Consider the following 23,721-nt stretch of genomic DNA (forward strand, 5'->3'; position numbering starts at 1 on the left):
CTGGGGTGCACGTATCTTTTTGAATTATGGTTTTCTCCAGATATATGCCCAGGAGTGGGATTGCTAGATCATATGGTAGTTCTATTAATTTTTTTAGTTTTTTAAGGAAACTTCCACACTGTCCTCCATAGTGGTTGTACCAATTTACATTCCCACCAACAGCATAGGAGGGTTCCCCTTTCTCCACACCCTCTCCAGCATTTATTGTTTGTAGACTTTTTGATGATGGCCATTCTGACCAGTGTGAGGTGATACCTCATTGTAGCTTTTATTTGCATTTCTCTAATAATTAGCAAAGTTGGGCATCTTTTCATGTTATTTTGGCCATCTGTATGTCTTCTTTGGAGAAATGTCTATTTAGATCTTCTGCCAATTTTTTGATTGGGTTGTTTTTGTTTTTTTGATATTGAGCTGCATGAGCTATTTGTATATTCTGGAGATTAATCCCTTGTTGGTCACTTCGTTTGCAAATATATTCTCCCTTTCTGTGGGTTGTCTTTTCATTTTGTTTATGATTTCCTTTGCTGTGAAAAAGCTTTTAAGTTTAATTAGGCCCCATTTGTGTATTTTTGTTTTTATTTTCATTACTCTAGGAGGTGGATACAAAAAGATATTTCTATAATTTATGTCAGAGTGTTCCACCTATGTTTTCCTCTAAGAGTTTTATAGTATCTGGTCTTACATTTAGGCCTTTAATCCATTTTATTTTCGTGTATAGTGTTAGAGAATGTTCTAATTTCATTCTTTTACATGTAGCTGTTTTCCCAGCACCAGTTATTGAGAGACTGTCTTTTCTCCATTGTATATTCTTTCCATCTTCATCATAGATCAATTGACCATAGGTGCATGGGTTTATTTCTAGGCATTCTATCTTGTTCCATTAATCTATATTTCTGTTTTTGTGCCAGCACCATACTGTTTTGATTACTGCAGCTTTGTAGTATAGTTTGAAGTCAGGGAGCCTGGTTCCTCCAGCCCCATTTTTCTTTCTCAGAATTACTTTGGCTGTTAGGGGTCTTTTGTGTTTCCATACAAATTTAAAAATTTTTGTTCTAGTTCCATGAAAAATTCCATTGGTAATTTGATAAGGATTGCAATGAATCTGTAGTTGCCTTGGGTAGTATAGCCATTTTGACAATACTGATTTTTCCGATCCAAGAACACAGTATATCTTTCCATCTGTTTGTATCATATTCCATTTCTTTCATCAGCATCTTACAGTTTTCAGAGTACAGGCCTTTTGTCTCCTAGGTATTTTATTATTTTGATGCAATGGCAAATGGGATTGTTTCCTTAATTTCTCTTTCCAATCTTTCATTGTTAGTGTATAGAGATGCAACAGATTTCTGTGTATTAATTTTGTATCCTGCAACCTTACCAAATTCATTGAGGAACTCGAGTAGTTTTCTGGTAGCATCTTTAGGATTTTCTGTAAACAGTGACAGTTTCACTTCTTTTCCAATTTGGATTTCTTTGGTTTTTTGGGTTTTTTTCTTCTCTAATTGCCATGGCTAGGACTTCCAAAACTATGTTGAATACAAGTGGTGAGAGTGAACATCCTTGTCTTGTTCCTGATCTTACAGGAAATTCTGTCAGCCTGATCTCACTGATCTTAGAGGAAATGCGGCCAGCTTATCACCACTAAGGATGATGTTAGCTGTGGGTTTGTCATATACGGCCTGTATTATGTTGAGGTAGGTTCCCTCTATGCCCATTTTCTGGAGAGTTTTTATCATAAATGGGTGTTGAATTTTGTTGAAAGCTTTTTCTGCATCTATTGTGAGATGATCACATGGTTTTTATTCTGCAGTTTGTTGATGTGGTGTACCACACTAATTGATTTGAGGATATTGAAAAATCCTTGCGTCCCTAGGATAAATCCCACTTGACCATGGTGTATGAACCCTTTAACATATTGTTGGATTAGGTATGCCAGTATTTTGTTGAGGATTTTTGTATTTATGTTCATCAATGATATTGACCTGTAATTTTCTCTTTTTTTGTACTATCTTTGTCTTGTTTTGGTATCAGGGTGATGGTGGCCTCACAGAATGAGTTTGGGAGTTTTCCTGCCTCTGTAATTTTTTGGAATAGTTTCAGAAGGATAAGTGTTAACTCTTTTCTAAGTGTTTGACAGAATTCACCTGTGATAGATAGAATTCATCTGGTCCTGCACTTTTGTTTGTCGGACGTTTTTTAATCACAGTTTCAATTTCAGTACTTGTGATTGGTCTGTTCATATTGGTCTGTGATTGGTCTGTTCTTCATGGTTTAGTCTTGAAAGATTGTACCTTTCTAAGAATTTGGGCATTTCTTCCAGGTTGTCCATTTCATTGGCATATAGTTGCTTGTAGTACTCTCTTATGATTCCTTTGTATTTCTGTGGTGTCAGTTGTAACTTCACCTTTTCCACTTCTAATTTTATTGATTTGAGCCCTTTCCCTTTTTTCTTGATGAATCTAAAGGTTTATCAATTTTGTTTATCCTTTCAAAGAACAAGATTTTAGTTTCACTTATCTTTTCTATTGTTTTGTTTCTCTCTATTTATTTCTGCTCTGATCTTTATGATTTCTTTCCTTCTACTAACTTTGGGTTTTGTTTGTTCTTTTCTCTCTAGTTGCTTTAGGCGTAAGGTTATGTTGTTTAGTTGAGATTTTTCGTTTCCTGAGGTAAGATTGTATTGGCATAAACTTCCCTCTTAGAATTGCTTTTGCTGTATCCCAAGGGTTTTGTATTATCATGTTTTTGTTTTCATTTGTCTCTAAGTATTTTTTTATTTCCTCTTTCTTAGGTGATCCATTGGTTGTTTAGTAACATTGTTCAACCTCCACGTTTGTGGGTTTTTTTTTTCAAATATTTACTTATTTATTTATTTTTGGCTGTGTTGGGTCTTCATTGCTTCATGCAGGCTTTCTCTAGTTGCAGTGAGCAGGGGCTACTCTCCGTTGCAGTGCACAGGCTTCTCATTGTGGTGGCTTCTCTTGTTGCGGAGCACTGGCTCTAGGTGATCAGGCTTCAGTAGTTGTGGCACACAGACTCAGTAGTTGTGGCTCATGAGCTCTAGAATGCAGGCTTAGTAGTTGTGGCACATGGGCTTAGTTGCTCCACAGCATGTGGGATCTTCCCGGACCAAGGCTTGAACCCATGTCCTCTGCATTGGCAGGTAGATTCTTAACCACTGCACCACCAGGGAAGTCCCATGTTTGTGTTTTTTACAGTTTTTTCCTTGTACTTGATTTCTAATCTCATAGCAGTGTGGTTGGAAAGGATGCTTGATATGATTTCAATTTTCTTAAATTTACCAAGGTTTGCTTTGTGGCCCAGCATGTGACCTATCCTGGAGAATGTTCCATGTGCACTTGAGAAGAATGTGTATTCTGCTTTTGGATGGAATGTTCTATAAATATCAATTAAATCCAAGCAGTGTTTACTTTCTGACATTATTAAGAATTTATTTTTCTTCTAGAAAAACAAGCAAAACTAAAAAGTAATTGAAAAGTGACCCTGAATGAAATTTAAAACCCTCCAAAAAATGTTTCATGAACTCAGTACAATGATGCAGTACTTAGCAGGTCTTTGAATACATTTTCCAGAATGTAGCAGTATACTAGATGTTCTAAATTCAGGTTGTACAGGGGTCAGGAAGACAATATAAGTGAGTGGCATGGGACAAGGGTTACTGTGGTAAACTGGAGAGTACATGGCCCTTCCCAAATAAGCTGCCACCACTGGGTCCCACAGACTGATGCCAAGAAAGAACACAGGCTGCAGTGTAGCCAGAGTTTCTGACATTTAAAGCAAGGCAGAAATATGGACTTATTATGTGAAATTTCCTGATTTTTTAGAATGATGGCTCCAATTTTTTTTACAACACCATATGGGCCAAACAAAACACACCCATATATAGAATTGTGACTTCAGGTCCATAGTGCATGCTTTCTGAACTTTTTCAGTAACAAAGTCTTGCCATCATTCTAACTGCTTACCTCTTTATTTGTAGAGCCCAGAATAATGTGAAATACTAGTGCAACTGAAGTAAAATTCATCTCAAAATTATATGACAGCTAGTCACTTTTAATCATTTTGCTGAAAAACCAAGTCCTGTTTACATCTCTAAGCATACTGGTTGGTAATAAAAGGAAAAATCTATTAGAATGAACAGAGAAGGCGTGAGGAAAAACTGAAGAAAAACACAATTTTAAGAACATAGTCAACTTTTAGACTCCAGAGCAACAAAATAATCCACATGTTGAAATTTGAGAACTTCATTGCCCCAACTAGTCCAACCTGGCTGTAAATTTCGAGCAAACAATTCCAAACATTCCCCCTCTGGCTTGATATAGTCTTTTAGAACCTCTGTCCAGAAAAAAAAAAAGAGAAAATAACACGAAAATTATTATTAAGGAAGGAATCAATTTCCTTTAGCAGTAAAGGGTAGAAAAGCAGGGATGTTTCCTTTAAAAAAAAAAAAAAGGCAAGTTAATTTCAAGGATTTCATCACAGGCTTTACTATTTATAGTTAGAAAGTCATTTGAAATAAACACCCTTGAGATTGGGAACAATACCATCAGCACTTTCAATAGTCCTGATTTATCAGTTTTCATTTGTAGATAAGAAATGAGGATTTTAACACCCACATGGGTAACTTTTCAGTCTTCCAACAATGCTGACATAGCTCCTGAGTACTAACTTAATTTATTTTTTAATAAATGTAATCCATGCATGAAAAAAAGTCTATAGGAACAATACAAAGACAACCCACTTTAAAAACTAAGATAAAACATAAGTCTCTGCAAAAACATACTTTAGTGTAAGAGTTGGAAACACAGAGAAATATTCAGAACATATATCTAACAAATAACTCTACCTCCTCAGCTATAACTTGGTAGTACTGAGAACACTCCTTCACTTCCAAATTACAGATCTTTCTTTACCTAAACTTTCACCATATTATTTCCACAGTTAAGTATTCCTTATTCAATGTATTCATAACTACTGAAAATTATATTTTGTTAGGAAAATGGCATCTCATCTATACCTTGGCTAAACAGCTGTGATCTACACTAACAGAAAAAAAGAGAATACTGTAGAAGCTTTTTTTTAAAGCACATGCTCATTTGAATAACAAATATTTAAATCAATTTAACCTTTATCACATTGCTGGTTAGCTATATTTTTTTGATATATGTATATTCTATGACAGGAACCGAGTATGAAAATAACGATTCAGGGATGAAAAGTCACTGGAACTGGCAAAATACAGTTCTTAATTGCTATATAAGACTGAGCTTGGAAGAAACCCATCAAATTCCCTTTAGCAATGATAAGGATTCCTTAGAAATACTTGATATAGGTTAGATGTGAAAGATAATATATTTAAAAATGTATATTTCATGTTCTTCAGATGATCTCACAGTAAAATAATTGTTCATTTGTCTGAAAGCACTGGTCCTGATTATCAAAAATCAAAGAATTTAAAGTATTCATTGTCTATAACTCACCAAACTCAAATCTGGGCTTTGATAGCTTCTAGGTGATGCTTACATGAGACTTCTAGTCCTTTCATAAGTATATAATTAAATGCTATTAAACTTGAGTGAGAAAAATTTCCCCAGAGTCTTAGAACAATAAACTTTTATATCACTTTTCCATTTTTGCCCCATGAATTCAATGCCTTACTGGCCTCAATTCACTTTTAATGTGGTCTAAGGTTATACTGAAGGCAAGGTTTTGTTTTCTTCTTTCTGCTTGTTCAGTTCTTTGGTACAAAGATGTTAGCAACTCTATTTTGGAATTTTAAACTGGAGTCTAAACTGGAATCAGCCAGTCAATAATGTTTACTATTTCTGAGGGACTTCCCTGGTGGTCCTGTGGGTAAGACTCTGTGCTCCCAATGCAGGGAGACCAGGTTTGATCCCTGGTCAGGGAACGAGATCCTGCATGCATGCTGCAACTAAGAAGCCTGCATGCCACAACTAAGACCTGGCACAGCCTAGATAAATAAATAAATAATTTTTTTTTTAATGTTTACTATTTCTGAGCACCCATTATAAGTGCTATGGGACTTAACAAAAGAAATAGATATCCATGTCTTCTAAGAGTTCACTAGCTAATAGAAAAAGATGGCCAGGTACTTGGAGTGGAAAAATACATAAAACCTAAACCCATTTATCACCTTCTACTTTATCAATGGAACACATTTCTGCATGGCTTTTTTCCTTTCTAGCTGAGAAACACAGAAAATCAAGGAGTAATGTTTTTGTACTGTTAACCACATATGTTTAATTTCAAAACAAAGCAAAAGAAATAGAGGCAAATTAATGGGAATATTTTATTCTTACTAATTTTAAATATCAATTTAAAAGAAAATGCAAGATCTTAAAATTTCTCATCACAGGAAAAAAATTTTGTAACCATGTATAGGCTTATTGTGATCAGTGAATATGTATATATATCTTGAATCACTATGTTGTACACCTGAAACTAATACAATGTTATATGTCAATTATCTCAATTTTAAAAAAGCAAATTCAAATGTATAAATTTAAATGTGAGTATGACAATATATATAAATAATTACATAACATCTGGCATTAGTAAAACATACTTGTAACTAATGGAGAGGAAGTAATTCATACATAGCCCGTCATTCCCCTTCTGCTTGGGAGCAAAGGGCATGGCTGGGGGAAAAGCGGCTCAAATGTCAGTGCATAAAATCTCATCAAACTATATTTAACTGTTCAGATATAAATTGTTGCGAGTAAAGTAGTAAAAAGGAGTAGAAATTCCTCTAAGGTACAATATGAAAAACAAAATTTTCATTCAAATACTTTTATTTCATGATTTTCCTACCTTAAATCTTTAAACTTAAAATATTATACATTTATGTTAGGTTATAAGCCATAGCTATTGTTGGCTTATGTTTCAGTCTATAGGAAGAAATTTCAAAACTTAAAAAGAGTAAATGTCTCATTTTGAAACAGAATATGCTTCCAATTTGGTGTTTTTTACATTTTGCAGTAGAAATAACTAATTAAAACATGTTAAAAGAAAAAAAATTGGTGTTTCTAAAAGCAAAAGAGAGAACATTTCATTTTGTGAATTGGCATAAAGCAGTTTAAGAACATTTACATGTAAAAGTTCTAAGCATTATATAGAGAACATGTATTATCCTAAATCCTAGGGTTATGATTCAGAGTAAAATACTATTTTATTTATTTTTATTTATTTTTAACATCTTTATTGGAGTATAATTGCTTTACAATGTTGTGTTAGTTTCTGCTGTATCACAAAGTGAATTAGCTACATATATACATATATCCCAATATCCCCTCCCTCTTGCACCTCCCTCCCACCCTCCCTATCCCACCCCTCTAGGTGAACACAAAGCACTGAGCTGATCTCTCTGTGCTATGCAGCTGCTTCCCACTAGCTATCTATCTTACATTTGGTAGTGTATATATGTCCATGCCACTCTCTCACTTCAGAGTAAAATATACTGCAGAAATCTGCAAGTTGCTTTCTGATGGCTTTGTGTGGCTCTGTATCCAAAATACAGGCACTTGCTATCCAGTAACATGAACTCAAAAATAAAGGGTTATAAATACTTCTTGTCTACCAGTACTTAACCAAAACATAAGAATAACATATATTGAGTCACACAAGATTCCCCCCCCCAAAATCTAACTTTTCTTTTTAAATATTCTCAATGCTAAAAATGTGTTTGTGCTGCGCTCTACTGGGAACACAGCAGAACTGCACTTCATAACTACAGGCCATAATATGTACTAATTTTTATTAGTATTAATAAAAGACTAATTTTACTCACTATTTTATAAAACCTTATATTTTGTTTCTTTTTTGTTTGTTTGTTTTGCGGTACACGGGCCTCTCTGTTGTGGCCTCTCCCGTTTCAGAGCACAGGCTCCAGACGCGCAAGCTCAGGGGCCATGGCTCACGGGCCCAGCCGCTCCGCGGCATGTGGGATCCTCCCGGACCGGGGCACGAACCCGCATCCCCTGCACCGGCAGGCGGACTCTCAACCACTGCGCCACCAGGGAAGCCCTAAAACCTTATATCTTAAGACTACTCTTTAAACATAATCTATGTAAAATGAATTAAGAAATAGTTTATCATTTGGGAATGAAAGGTTTTTTGGGTCTGGCGCTTGGATTTTTAAAAGTAAAAAAATAAGCCCTAAGACAAACCCTAAATTAAGCTTTGGTACTCACCAAATGATAAAGAAAATTCAAATGAGAAGAATACAAATTAGATTTCCTCCAATGAGTATAACTGGTGGCAAACATAATTTTTTTCTCAAAGAACAGTACAGCTACACTTGTCAGTTAAGTCAAATGTTTACTGCATTAAAGAATCTATAACAGTCCAAAGTTTACAGGCAATTATTCACTAAGAATCCCTCTAAGTCAAAGAATGGATCAACAGGTAGACATCTGAACATTTCTCAAATGAATTAACACTAAAGACTCTCAGTATAAACAATTTAAGATAATAGAAATCTTAAATGCTACCAATAAGCATTCTCTTGGGAATTTGAATTCACCTTTCTATGTATCCTAGCTCATGAACTATCCCATATTCTGCAAAATCAGGTGATAAGCTGATAGCCTATAGTCTTCCTGAGTGGCAGCGTGAAAGTTTTGATTTAAGCCAGGACCACCAAATTAATAAAATATATATTTCTAAAGAAAAAATTTTAACAGTAAACTTTGAATGTCAAATTCAGTATCTCTCATATTCCTATTCCTATTACATTCCTATTTTTTTATTCTTTCACTTGAAAAATTTAGCATTTACTGATCTTCTACTATATGCTACAGAATTTCAAATATAAACAATCCTCACAACTCTGAAAGATTAAATATCATTATTCCCCCTTCAAATGTCGACTTTCAGGTGGAAAATTATTAGAGTAACTTGCTCAAGTAGCAGAACCAGGATTCAAACTCATGTTAGTCAATCTGAAAAGCTAAAGCTTTCCACTATTCCTTGCTGCTTAGCTTCATTAAATGATAGACATTATACTATAGCATTAAGACTAGTAAGAATTGCAGGCTGCAGCAATTACCTTTCCAATGGTTCAGAAAAGCAACACCAACTCAACATAAAACTGAGAGTGTCTACCAACTATCAAGGGAATTCTTGATAGTTGACCATCTCTCTGCTTTCTGCGCTCTTGGCTTTAGAGCCAGCAAGGGATAGAACCCTGAGAGTACAATAAAGCACCTAGCAGAACTAGTCCTCACATGCACCATCAGTCTTCATTCTGCTGAGGGCAGTGATGGGATAACAACCCAGTTAGTAAGGGGAACCTAAAAAGTGGCGAAGAGGAAAGGCTGAGGTAATGTAGGACTAATCTGCATGGGTGCACTGGGTGGTCACGCTGCTCCGTCTCCACTTCAACAGTGTTTTAACATAACAGACCCTTTTTCCAACCACCAACCACCCTCCAGACCCTTTTCCAGTTGCGACCTCCGGGACCAAACAACACCACTTTTGCGGTCAGCTCCTTAGTGCCACCCACGATGACCTCCCAGATTCGTGAGAATTATTCCACCCAAGTGGAGGGTGCGGTCGCCCACCTGGTGGACCTGCATCCGCGGGCCTGCTACACCTACCTCTCTCAGGGCTTCTGCTCCGAGCGCCACAACGCGGCTCTGGAGGGCCAGGGCCCTGCCTCCTTCAGCGGGTTGGCCCAGCACCTCTCCAAGATGCAAAACCAGTGTGGCAGCAGCGCCCTCTTCCGGGACATGCCGAAGCCCCCACAAGATGAGCGGGGCAAAGCCCTGGACGCCACAGAAGCTGCCATGGGCTCGGAGAAGAACCTGAACCAGGCCCTTTTGGGTTTGCATGCCCTGGGTTCTTCCCACACAGACCATCTCTGTGCCTTCCTGGGAAGCCACCTCCTGGATAAGGAGGTGAGACTTAAGAAGATGGATGACCACCTGACCAACCTCCGCAGGCTGGCCAGCCCCCAGCCAGGGCTAGGCGAGTACTTAGGACCAGTAGCCTTCGAGCCCAGTGGCCCTTGAGGGCCCGATTCCACCTCCTGGTCTCAGGGCCTCTGCCTGAGCCTCTCCCTGCTGCCACTAGGCAGCTATGTAACCGCCTGGAGCCCTCTCCCAAGCTACTGACCAATTGGAAACAATAAAGCTTTCTGTAGCAAAAAAAAAATCTATTCTCTATTCCATAAATTCTGCTATATGATTTTAGAATATTAATTAAAATAACATATATCTGATTTAATTTCCAAATTTCTAGACTATTCAAATACTATCAATACATTCAACCCTTTTGTCAATTTCACATAAGTCATAACTATTTTATAAAAACATACCAGCAAGAGGTGGCTTATGTGAGTGAAGCGTACAGGGCACACTGACAATTAACTTGTGATCTGGAATGGGGAGCTCTTTTACACCTGCATTCCTATTAAAACAGAACAAAAACGTAAATTATATTTTAGAGGACAATTTTTTACATATAAGCCACAGTTGCCTTGATTTTTTTTCAACTTTCCAATAGTATCTGAATTTATAATAAATTTAAGAATAGAAATAATGAAAATCAACAACCTAAGTATTAAGAAATTTCAGATAGTTTCCTTTTCTACAATAATGACTCTTACACATTAGATAAAGCAAAAGATAATATAAAATTTCATGTGCCGTACCATTCACACTTATCTCAGCCATTTTCAGATTTTCAAAAATGTAAAAATTAACAAAAACTAATGATCACTGTATTAATAACTTTTAAAAGCCTTAAAATCACTACATTTATACAATTTTGAAAAATCACCTTTCCTACCTTAATGGTAAAGCAGCTTTTTCTCGAACTCTTCCCAGTATAAGACCTTCGTAAGGCTTTTTGTGCGGAGAATCTAATGGGAACACAAACTCTCCTGAACTGGTGATCTGATGAAAAGGAGTCAAAAACAAAAACAACCCATACATCTGTAAATATCCAGGAAAAGGACTGGGTTTTTTTTCCTACCACTATACAATTTTCACCAAAGAAAAAGAAGTATTAAACCTCAAGGCTACCGCAGTCCAATAAAAATATAATGTGGGCCACAAGTTTAAGCCACACATGTAATTTAGATTTTCTAGTACCAACATTTAAAAAAGCAAAAAGAATGAGGCAAAATTAATTTTAATTGTATTTTAAGTTTTAAATAATTTTTAATTATTTTTAATTTAACCTATCTAAAATATTACCATTTCAATATGTAATCAATTCAAAAAATTATGAGGTATGTTATATTCTTTCTTTCATACTAAGTCTTTTAAATCCAAAACACTTATATTTTACATTTAGCACCACGTCTCAATTTGGACTAGCCACATTTCAAGTGCTGAAGAGCTACATACTGCTAGTGACTACCATAATGGACAAGGCAGCTATGAAGGACTAAAAAATTTTAAGTATCATTTTATCATCTTGCACACAAAAACCTCTATTTTTCATTAAAATTTATTATTGGAAACCATGCCATCATTAATTCATTTATTTGTTCAAATAACATTTACCTATTACTGGCAATGTGACTAAGTCAATTACAATATTTTCCTTTACTTATAGGAAACAATGGCATTAAATACGGTCAGAGCTAAAATTAATAATGAAAGAAGCTCAGGGATTGATGAGATAGACAATACGTGGTCCAATTTCTTGGCATTATAAATCCAGAAATTCAATCTTATCATTTCATCCTGGAGTGATCAGACTCCCAAAGACTCACTTTAGCTAATCAAACTCAAAACACAATTTATAATAACAATATCAAATCATTAATTAAGCATGGAAGAAAATATTTTCACTATCAGAATATTCATATCTATTCTCTGTGGAACCCTTTACCCTATATCGAGGTATCTAAAAAACCAAGTCCTTTTATCACCTCTAGGGCCCACGAGAAACAGCATCTATTCCACACAGCACTGTATAAACACTGGCAAATTCTTATTCTTTGGATATCCTTTATACTCAATGCAGATTACTCCTTCTGATATAACAATATGTTCAATTACCTAATAAGTATTTCATAAAACATATTTTTGTTTTAAGCTATAGTCATATCATACCATCTCATAGAACTGATTACTACCAGAAATGAACAGTCTTAGTTTTCATGTATTAGCATTTTACTGGTTTTGATTTCAGAAGGTAACCTTTTCGTGACTTTGGCCTCAGTCTCTGATTATAAAAGAACTGCCATAATAGACAGAGTGGAATGGAGTTTTATATTCCTGTTATGGTCCTACAGCAAATCAACCAAAGCTAAGCCCAAAGCACAACTGTAAAAGCAAAGACACAACTTAAGTGTTTGTTTGCCAAGTCTCACAAAATAGGTGCAAATAAATAATGTACACAGCTTTTAGAAGATATTCCAGTACACTACAAAGTACACAAAGCACATAAAAATAGAACCTGTGTCTAAAATGAATATACAGTTATATAAATATTATATAAATGTTAAAACATTCAACCCATAATAACCTGGTTTACCTTTTTAAAATTTAGGAGGGGTTTTCTGGAATTCACCTGAGACAATGTATCTTTAAAAGGATGTCCAATGAACTCTGAACTGATGCCTTATATTTTTGTATTTTTTGGTATTTTTATACCAAGCAAAGATATTAAAGATCATTCAACCAATCCAAGAGTTGGAATCATTTCTTTCAAAAACAGGCACTGAGGAACTAAGTTAAGGTTTAAAGTATAAAAGGTCCTTGCTTCTAGCATTTTCCCAACTCTTCCACAGATTTCTTTGCTATCTCCCTCTCATCCCCAGAAACATAAGAAAAAAAGAAAGAAGGAAGGAAGGAAGGAAGAGAGGGAGGGAGGGAGGGAGGGAAGGAGGGAGGAAGGAAGGGAGGAAGGGAGGAAGGAAGGGAGGAAGGGAGGAAGGAAAAGAAAAAAGAAAGACAGAAGTCACAAAGGGCAGCTGAAATTTTGGATGAGCAAAGAGGAAGAAGATGAACAGTAAGACAATTTCTATGTTTAGTGATGGACAAATTCCCCAAAGTTTTTGTTTGTTGTTTCTTAAACTACAGACATCAGAGCTTTTTAAAATGTCATCCTGATATCTCCGAGTGATTTCTGAAGGCCAGCAGTTTGGGATTCTACTACAAAAATATACAGAACAAATAGGTAAAAAGTCTTGAGAATAAGAAGACAAAGGTATTTAGTAGCAAAGTAAACATTTTAATTAGACCATGTTGAAGGAGTAGAGCGGTGACATGTTAAGCATTAAAAAAGTAGATGCTACCTTTATGTGACTTGTATGTCACACCTTATTAACAAATAAAGTTAACAAATACATTAACTTCTAAACTTACTTTTACCCAGTGCCATTCAGCAACTATCTCCACAGACCAAGAAGGGTAAAGCTCTTCCTTAACAAAACGTAGGTGCTTCTGTCTATTCGTCACCCAAGTAACAACAAGACAGTTTGGAGCAGCCACCTTAGGGATAGGTATCTGCTTTATTTGCAGTGGTGATAAATAACTATATCTAAAAATAAACAGAAAAAAATATTAGCAAAATTTGCTGCGAAAAAGAAAAATAAGCAGGGAGAAGACCTGTATAACATTGACTCCACAAAGCTCCTATATTTATTTGTGCAACTAAATATGAAGCCACACTGACACCCAGTGGACACATTATTACACGCAAGTCAGAAATAATATTTTTAGTTTTTACTAATTTAAAATGATGAAGCCATACTTCTTTATCATTTCTAAATGTATTACATTTCAGTAATTTTACTAATATTTTCTATACGCTTTTCTAACATTCAAAATTAAGCAAATATTATGGTTTGATAATCTGTACATTACAAAGGGACCCCATTAACAGTCTTGAAACTACTATCTCAATATCCCACGAACATCTTCAGTCTATCATCTTGTTTCTTTCATCCTTCCCAATCAGTTCTACTGGGCTCTCTGAAACTCTCATGCTTTCATTACAAAAAAAAATTCTACAGTCTTGCACCTCCTGGTCGTTAGTAGTATGAAGTCTAGTTTCTCTTGCTAAAACACTACTTGCTCTACAATACCCCATCAAACCAATGTGGCCCTTTCTCCAGCACCCAACACACACAACAGGAAGAGGAGAGGTCAGTATTCTCCTAGCTCCCCTATTGCCAGTTCCAGGCTATCAGCCATCTACCTTTGTGTAAAATCCCCTTCTCTTTGAGAAGTACGCTATCTAGCCTCCAATGTTCCTTATCGAACCTATTACATCCTCACTCTCCATATTCAATGAGGATTTAAGTTCTGAGATCCTTCTACCTCACCAACATAAATCTTGCCAGTATCCTGGGCAATTTCAAAGCACAGGCTAAATAATGTACACACTCACCTATTCTTCCCCTAAATAAATACAATTGCATTCACCCCACTTCAATAATTCCGAGTGGCCAAAACCTGGACGTTGGCATCACTCAAACTTGCTCCATTTCTGAAACCATATACACTGATCTCTGGCCATTACTTTTTTTTTTTTTTTACATCTTTATTGGAGTATAATTGCTTTACAATGTTGTGTTAGTTTCTGCTGTACACCAAAGTGAATCAGCTATAAGTATACATATATCACCATATCCCCTCCCTCTTGAGCCTCCCTCCCATCCTCCGTATCCCACCCCTCTAGGTGGTCACAAAGCACCGAGCTGATCTCCCTGTGCTATGTGGCTGCTTCCCACTAGCTATCTATTTTACATTTGGTAGTGTATGTGTATGTCAATGCTACTCTCTCACTTCGTCCCAGCTTCCCCTTCCCCCGACCGTGTCCTCAAGCCCATTCTCTATGCTGTGTCTTTATTCATGCCCTGCCACTAGGTTCACCAGTACCGTTTTTCTAGATTCCATATACATGCATTAGCATACAGTATTTGTTTTTCTCTTTCTGACTTACTTCACTCCGTATGACAGATTCTAGGTCCATCCACCTCATTACAAATAACTCAATTGTGTTCCTTTTTATGACTGAGTAATATTCCATTGTATATATGTACTACATCTTCTTTATCCATTCATCTGTTGATGGACACTTAGGTTGCTTCCATGACCTGGCTATTGTAAATAGTGCTGCAATGAACACTGTGGTACATGTATCTTTTTGAATTAAGGTTTTCTCAGGGTATATGCCCAGCAGTGAGATTGCTGGGTCATATGGCAGTTCTATTTTTAGTTTTTTAAGGAACCTCCATACTGTTCTCCATAGTGGCTGTATCAATTTACATTCCCACCAACAGTGCAGGAGGGTTCCCTTTTCTCCACTCCCTCTCCAGCATTTATTGTTTCTAGATTTTCTGATGATTGGCCATTACCTCTTCTCCGTCACCAATTCTTTGACTTTATCAAAGCATTCAGTCAGTGCCCCATTCCTCCACTTTACTGAGTCTATCAGTTTCTTCCTGCCCACACTTTCTCCTCTTCCTCACATACCAACCACCAATCACTCCTCTGCCTTCTCACTACACCCCTAACTCCAATCTCCCCTTTACTCTTTCACCCCATAACTCCTGCAAACCTCCAATCTTAAATTCAATTCAATTTCAACACAATTCAATTCAACTTCTTCATATGGAAAAAATCAGGTGGAGAAAAATGCTAAACTGAAGAATTGGCTCAATTAAGTCCATTCTTAGGTTCTCAAAACTACTCATCAATTCTTTTACTTATCCTTGGTCAACTACTACAAACCTTCATCTCTTTTCAAGTCTCGCCCAAACTCACTCTTTGTAGATGAAGTTAACGCATATATTAAAAAAAAAAAAAGCCATCGGACTGCTTCAACTACCTAACCCTCTCCCGCCTGGTTATACGCTTTCACTTACCCATTGCTATACATTTCCTCTTAAAGGATAGCATGGCTTCATATATTTAAAGCTTATCCCTCCAGCTGTGTTCTCTTACTCTCATCTTCTAGTCTATTAGTGATGCTAATTACTCCCCTCCTGTATTTTCAACCTCTCTAGTAGTTCCTTACCATCAGCCTATAAATATGCTTATACTATACACTTTTCCTTTCTTTTCTTTTTTCTTTTTTTTTTTGGTTAGTTTTTCTATATACTATATACTTTTAAAGGAAAGAAGAGGAGAGAAGACTTGGGCAGGGGGAGGGTGGAGAAGGGAGAAAGAAAAGAAGAGAAGAAAAAATAACAGAAAAGAAAAAAGGGAGAAATACCCTCAGTTAGGTCTCCTGTCTACAGCTAAACTAAGGACTGGCCTAACCAGATAATGCATAGTAATCTCCTTTTCTTAGAAGCCTTAATTCCATTTGCAATTTTAATTCCCCTTTTCCATGTAACTTAACATATTCACAAATTCCAGGGATTAGGACAAGGGCATGGAGACAGGTGTGGGGGGAGGGGGGACAACAGTATTCTACCTACCACAGATGCTAAAACTGGTAACAAGATATTTACATATATCACAGTATCGCCCTATATGATTTCCTTTTTTTTCTAATAAAGGAAAATTAGAAAATTAAAAAGGAAAATTAATTACCTATTTTGATAATTACATTATGATTATATAAGAAAATATTAATATATTTGTTTTTAAGAATACAGAATAAAATATTCCAGAGTAACTTACTTCTTCCTAAATAATTTATTCTCATACAGTTCAGAAAAAAATTATATATACATAGATATCTACACACATGCACAAATACACACATATAGAGAATAGCTACAGGAATTCTTTGTATGATCCTTGAAACTTTAAGAGAAAAAAGTCCAATTATTGGTACAGCTCATAAACAAAAAGCATAACAAGATAATTGTGGAGAAGAAATTTCATACGAACTTTAAGTCAAGGTAATAGGAACTGTTCAGTCTAGAAAATCTAAGAGAGAGGAAATACAACTGAAGACATTCACTAGAACTAGAGGGAAAAACTTTTTTAAAAAGCTATTAAAAGGGAATGTCATCTTACTAACTAATTGAACTTATCACTCTAAAAGGTTACATAAACGAAATGGTGGCATAAATAAAAACAAATTTCAGAATGAAGTAGACCAATTCATTCATAGCAGTATTAAGGAATACTGTACTTTGGCACATATTTCTAAACTTTAGAATTTGATATCAAAGAAGGCAAAAATGTTGCCTTTTGGTGTTATAGAAACATCCCTGAACTGGACAGTCAGTAACCTTAATCATTAATAAATATATTACTTTTAACATTCTTAACCTACATCTACATATAGTTCTAGTTCAAGAGAATTATCTACCTAAGGGAATTAAAATCTTAAAATGAAAGTGTTTTAGTAGTTTCAGACAATCTATTATCATAAAGTAATGCTTTTAGCATATGTAACTAGAATGTACAAAGGACAATAGCTTTGAGAAAGTATATCTAATAGATAAATTATTTATACTTACCTGTTACTTCTTTTAACTGATTTGTTCTGCCATGGTGGATCTATCACAATTACATCATATGTTTTCTTACCTGAAAACAAAGAGACAATTTCAGAAAATATCTTCTATACGTATCACTTTAAAAACTAAACATGTTCTGAGACTTCCTGGCGGTACAGTGGTTGGGACTCTGCACTTCCATTGCAGGGGGCATGGGTTCCATCCCTAGTTGGGGAACTAAGATCCCACATGCCACATGGCAAAAAAAAAAACTAAACATGTTCTTCAACAATGAAGTGCATTCACTACAGACACAAATATACTGGAATGCAAGAAAAGGATTTGTGGCATTTATTCAAATAATTTATCTAAAATAATTAAGAGATTCCCCTTATAATTTAGTACCTCTGGAATTTTAACATAATTTCACCTATTGCAGAGACTTCCTAAAAATAACTACAGCTCCCTTAGCTAGACAACAATGATTTATAAATGTCCTATAAGTCTTGGTAGCCATATTAACTTGGTCCTTTCAAGCCTAGATAGGGTACGTGTGGGTTTTTTGCTTTTGTTTTTCAACTTTTTACATGAAATAAAACTTGTCTTTTAACTGATATATTGACCACAACAAAATGTCCCCAATAGTCTACTAGTGTCCTTTTCTCTGGACCAGGATCACACATTGCATTCAGTTGCCATGTCTCCTAAATTTCCTCCAATCTGGAAAAGTTCCTCAGTCTTTCTTTGTCTTTTATGACCTTGATACTTTTGAAGACTACTGGCTAGTCATTTTATAGAATGTCCCTCAAGTTTGGGTTTGGTATTTCCTCGTGATTAAATTTAGGTTCTTTATTTTTGACAAGAGTATCACCATGCCATTATCAGGAAACACAGTGTCAAAATGTCTCATTATTAGTGATACTACCTTTGATCATTTGGTTAAAATGCTGTCAGCCAGGTTTCTCCAGTTTTACTTTTGTAATTAATAAGTATTTTGCAGGGAGATATTTTAAGACTGTGCAAATATCCTGCATCTCATCTTTTCATCCACTATTTTGACACCCAAATACTATGATGTGTGCCAAATGGAAATTTTCTAGTTACATCATTCTACCTACATTTATTAATTGGAATTTTACTGTGAGGAAGAGCTGTCCCTTTTACTTTTATAAACAGAGGTATATTTTTGTAAATGTACAAACTCATAAGTGATCAAAAGAATGCAAATTAAAATAAGGAAGTGATGGTTTTTAAACTATTAGAGTAACAAAGATCAAAAAGAATGGGGAAAAAAATGTTCAAATACAGCATGATTTTCTCATTAATTTGTTATCTTGTCATTTACCCTGAAGAATTTATGACACTGTGACATGAATAACCAATCATTTATAAGACGGTTTGAAAGTAATTAAATAAAGCTTTTCATTAATAAGCTATGTTATGTTAATAATGTAAAATTTTGCTTAAAAATGTCCAAATAACATTAAACAGCAGATTAAATTCAATTTGGTCAATATACCTCTTATCTACATCATCCCTTAGAATATTATAATAGTTATAATTTGTTAGAAACACAAATCACTGAGCTAAGCTCATGATGCAGATTATCTCATCTAATCCCCAAAATTACCCTTGGAAGTAGGTATTATCATATCCATTTTATAGACTAGGAAACTGAGGCTCAGTTTTGTGAAGTGCCTAAAGACTCATAGTTAAGCTTCAGAATCTAAATTCAAATTCAGGTGTATGTGACTCTGGACTTAAATATCTAAATTCTTAACTTTATACAGGAAAATATTTTGAGAAACTTTAGATAATAAACTTGAACAGTAGCTTAAAATGTAACCTAAAAGGCTAGGAATGGTTTGGGAATTAACATTTGTATATGAAGTGTTTCTACTTTGCTATGAATAAAAGCTAAATAAAGTTATTTGGTCAACCCCAACTGTACCCTGAATTCCTAAGTACAGAACAGTAACTATGTTTACTCTCTTGGGGACTAGTTAAGTTTTTGACCATTTGTTTGTAATAAGAATTTTTTTAATTTTTAAGACAGAAGTCAGCACTTTAAAATTGAATTTAAAAGAAAAATACACTGAGAAAATTGTTTACCCTATCACAAAATGCTGGTGCTCATTCAACATTCAGACTTGTTCTTGACTTCGGAGGCCACAAAAAAATTATCTTTTTCTAATAATAAACATAATAATTACTTACAGCTCAGAAGCGGGTACATACAAGAAATGTCAGACAAAAGAAAACTGCTTTTTGGTGGCAGCAGGTATTTCTGTCCCATTAAGGTAATCATTTTTGTAAAGCTAGAGTTGTTTTCAACAATCCGTGAAAATAAATCCTGCTCTGTAACAGATATATCATCTTCCATCAATTGTAACGTCTGAAGTTCCATTTCATTCAGAGAAGGCAAATGCTTTGCCATTTCACATAATTCTGACAAATTGCAGGTATCAAGTGGTAAAGTAATGGGCTCACTATACTTGTCCCGTTTTTCATAAAGTGGATGAAGAAAGCCACTTTTGAGACCTTCTTGGATTAACTGTGAAGATCCATCCAAAATCAGCCCCCTGATCTGTAAAAGAATTTTTTTTAAGTACATTAAAAAGTCACTAAAAAATAAATAAAAAGTCACTGACATTAAAACAATTTTCTAAATAATAAAGTTCCTACTATGCTTTGAATATTTCAACTCTTGGATTAAAATCAACATTCTTAATGCTTACAGGAAAATAACTTTATCCAACAAAAAGAGAAAGTGTGAATATACCTTTGAAATGGTATTTCTTAACTGTGGAATGAAACAAATCTCATAAACTCACTGAAAATTAACTAACCAAACAATATATTGAATACATAGAAAATGTATCCTTAAAACTTTATACGATAAATTTGATAATGTTTCTAAAAGAAAGTGGAAAAAAAAAAAAGTGGAATTTCTAATTTATAAAAAGAATTAAGGGAATTCCCTGGCAGTCCAGTGGTTAGGTCTCCATGCTTTCACTGCCAAGGGCATGAGTTCAATCCCTGGTCGGGGAACTAAGATCCCGCAAGCTGTGCAGTGTGGCCAAAAAAAAAAAGAATTAAGTTTAAATCACATTTAATCTTAAATTTTTCTAGTAACTTAATTTTTTACATATTTATTTATTTACTTATTTGGCTGCGCCGGGTCTTAGTTGCAGCATGCAGGATCTTCACTGCAGCATATGAGATCTTTAGTTGCAGCATGTGGGATCTAGTTCCCTGACCAGGGATTGAACCCAGGCCCCTTGCATTGGGAGCATGGAGTCTTAGCCACTGGACCACCAGGGAAGTCCCCCTAGTAATTTAATTTTAAAATAAATATACCTTTGATTTTATAAAATATAGCTTGAATTGTAAAAAAAAAAAAAAGAAAAAGAAAAAAATTAACTCTATAAAATGAATATATAAACAAAGGTTTTCAATAATACAACCAAAATAATTATAAAATTAAAAGCCAAGTTCTGCTTCTGGACAAGATGGAGTACCTTTAATCTGAAATTACTTTTAAAAAATTATTTTTAAAAAACGGTTTTCAGACCTTGGATGGATGTCAAGCAGTGTAGAACAGTAGTCCCTAAAAAAGGAGAAACGAGTTGCTCCAGCTTACCGCCTTGAGAAAGTTTCTAGATAGCAGTACAGGAAAGAGACCCATTCAGAGCCCAACAATCTCTCTGAGTTAAGGAAATACAGCTGGGAGTCTGGAAAGGCCAAGGCAGCCAGAGTTTGCAGGGAAGGATACCAGAGAGGAGAGAGCTGCAGAGGGTCAAGTCTCCAGCTGAGTAGTGATCAGCACATGTATGTGATGAAATACCCAAGGTCAGGGAAAGAACCAGATAAAATGATCAGAGGGAGAAATCTCCAGAGTTCACACAGGGCTTGTACAGCCCTTTTTTTTTTTTTTTTTTGCAATACGTGGGCCTCTCACTGCTGTGGCCTCTCCCGTTGCGGAGCACAGGCTCTGGACGCGCAGGCTCAGCAGCCATGGCTCACGGGCCCAGCCGCTCCACGGCATGTGGGATCTTCCCGGACTGGGGCACGAACCCATGTCCCCTGCATCAGCAGGCGGACTCTCAACCACTGCACCACCAGGGAAGCCCGTGCAGCCCATTTTTAAAGATTAGGAAAAAAAAGTAGAAAGGGATATTAAGGCACTCATTATAACCATATTCATATGTTCAAAAATGTAAAGAAAAAAATGAACCTGTTAAGAAGAGATAGGGAAACTATAAGAAAAGACCAAATTGAGTGTCTAGAAATTAAAAACTACAATGCACAAGTGAAAAATACACTACATTGGAATTACAGCAGATTAGACACTGAAGAAGAAAAGGTTAATGCACTTGAAAACAACGCAATAAAAGCACCCAAAATGAAGGGGACAGAAAATATATTTAAGGAGACAACAGCCAAAAATTTCTAAATTTGCTGAAGACTATGTATTCACAGATCCAAGAAGATCAACAAATGGAGGAGGAGGAGGAAGAGGAGGAAGAGAAAACTACATTAAGGAACATCACAATTAAATTGCTGAAAATGCTCAAAGCAGCCAGAGACTTCCACTTCCAACCAAGATGGAGCAATAGGGACAAAAGCTTTCAAGACACTGGACATCAGGCAACAAAGGAGAGTGAAAGAAATCATAGGTAAGCCCTATGACTGCCCCAGCTAACTGCCTGGAGATTTTCCAAGGCACAGGAAGAATCTGGGCAGAGTCTAGAAGAAATCCAGAGTTAAGGAGACAGAGCTGAGAATATGGGGATGCCAAGACAGAGTACCCAGGAGAGCATCAGAGAGGAAAGAGCTGTACAGAGAGAACTCTGTATATCTGCAGGTAGTCACACTGGAGAAATTCCCCTAAATACTGATCACTCCAAGTGTGTGGGGGAACTATCCAAGGCCAAGAAAAGAATCATCCAAGAGGACTAAAAGAAACAGTGTCTTGAGCTCTCACAGGGCCAAGAATAGTACTTGTTTCCAACACTCAGACCAGAAAACATCATGATTCACAGGACAATTGGGGGACATTTCACCATGGGTCTCGCTGTGTGAGCAGAGGCACTGATAGCTTTTGTTCCAGAATAAATTTTCAAGGTGTTGGTTTGTAACCTCAAGAGCTTCCCAGATGAAATCTGAAACTGGCCCCTGTACACAGAGGGCAAGGAGAGACCAAAGAAAAGAGGCAGACCACTCTAGATGGGAAGATGGCAGGTTTAACAACAAGAGAACTTACAAACGAGGCTTGTCTTGGGAGGCTGCAAGACAAGTAGATCTCTGTACCTGTCGCTCAGAATCCTAAAAGTTTATACAGCGTTCTTAACTGGGTTCAGTCACATACACAGTCCAGATCGTCTCAACAACAGCTTACTCTCTCAAGGCTATGTCCTTGAAAACAGCTCCCACTGTGGGAACGGTGGGCAGAGTGTACAGTCCAAAGACAAAGGAGGGGTGAGGAGCCTCCAAGTGTCCAGGTCAACCAGTGGTCATATCCTCAAGATCAGTTCCTCCAACACAAGGATATTCATATAGCATGGAAGACGGAGATCATGTCTCCCTCCAAGCCAGAAGGCAGATCTGTTTGCTGTCCAGGTTAATAAAGGCTCACTCGGGGACAAAAGGCTGGACAGGTTTGTTTGCAACCCATTTTAAAAAACTGGGGTTCCCTAACCTTAGGGTTCTTTAGCTATGAACCAAATTTACTGCATGCAGAGCATACACCGAGGCTCCTTGGCATCGTCCCCATGGAGTACAAGGGAAGTCTGTGAACAAAAAGTATATGTTTCCTGCTATGCAGGGAGCAATAAACTCCTTATTTAATAAAATCTTAGGTCTAAATCTACTTTAATAAAATCTGAGACCTAAACTTGCTAGCTTGTTAGCTTCCAAATAGAGTAAAATCTCAGACATTTCATCCCAGTTCTTGACAGGGGTATTGGGTAGATAACAGATTTTGTGTCAGTAAAAAGGAATAATCAGCCTTAGTCTAAAAACATCATTCTAAACTCACCTAAGAAAAATCTACCCAGTAATTGATAGACCAATTAAACCAAAAATCTCTAAAGATATAGAAGTTCTGAACAACACTACCAACTTAACCTGACATTCATAGAACACTGCATCCAACAACTGTAGAATACGTATTCAAAAATACATTAAAAATAGCACACAATACAGTCACAAAGGTAATTCATATGCTGGACTATAAAGAAAGGCTCAATAAATTTAAAAGGATTGAGATCATTAGAGTATATTCTTATACCCCAACGGATTTAAGTTAGAAATCA

General features: G+C 36.0%; 1 protein-coding gene across 4 annotated transcripts in view; it reads right to left on the minus strand.

The window, feature by feature from the left end:
• Positions 1-1,496: 1,496 nt before the first annotated feature.
• Positions 1,497-23,721, minus strand: part of METTL4 (methyltransferase like 4) — a 30,424-nt gene continuing 8,199 nt past the window's right edge. For 2 of the 4 annotated variants that reach the window (XM_032603571.1, XM_032603572.1), the window contains exons 4-9: positions 19,622-19,991; positions 17,426-17,495; positions 13,365-13,539; positions 10,831-10,937; positions 10,358-10,449; positions 2,388-4,356 (exon numbers count right to left, since the gene is read on the minus strand). In XM_032603571.1, coding sequence (XP_032459462.1) covers positions 4,211-4,356; positions 10,358-10,449; positions 10,831-10,937; positions 13,365-13,539; positions 17,426-17,495; positions 19,622-19,991 — 960 coding nt within the window. In that variant the 3' untranslated portion in view covers positions 2,388-4,210. Of the gene's footprint in view, positions 4,456-10,357; positions 10,450-10,830; positions 10,938-13,364; positions 13,540-17,425; positions 17,496-19,621; positions 19,992-23,721 lie in introns of all 4 variants that reach the window. The other 2 variants (XM_032603570.1, XM_032603573.1) reach the window with 2 other exon arrangements.

The sequence above is a fragment of the Phocoena sinus genome, chromosome 14 (genome assembly GCF_008692025.1).
Source record: "Phocoena sinus isolate mPhoSin1 chromosome 14, mPhoSin1.pri, whole genome shotgun sequence".
In the NCBI taxonomy this organism is placed as follows: domain Eukaryota; kingdom Metazoa; phylum Chordata; class Mammalia; order Artiodactyla; family Phocoenidae; genus Phocoena; species Phocoena sinus.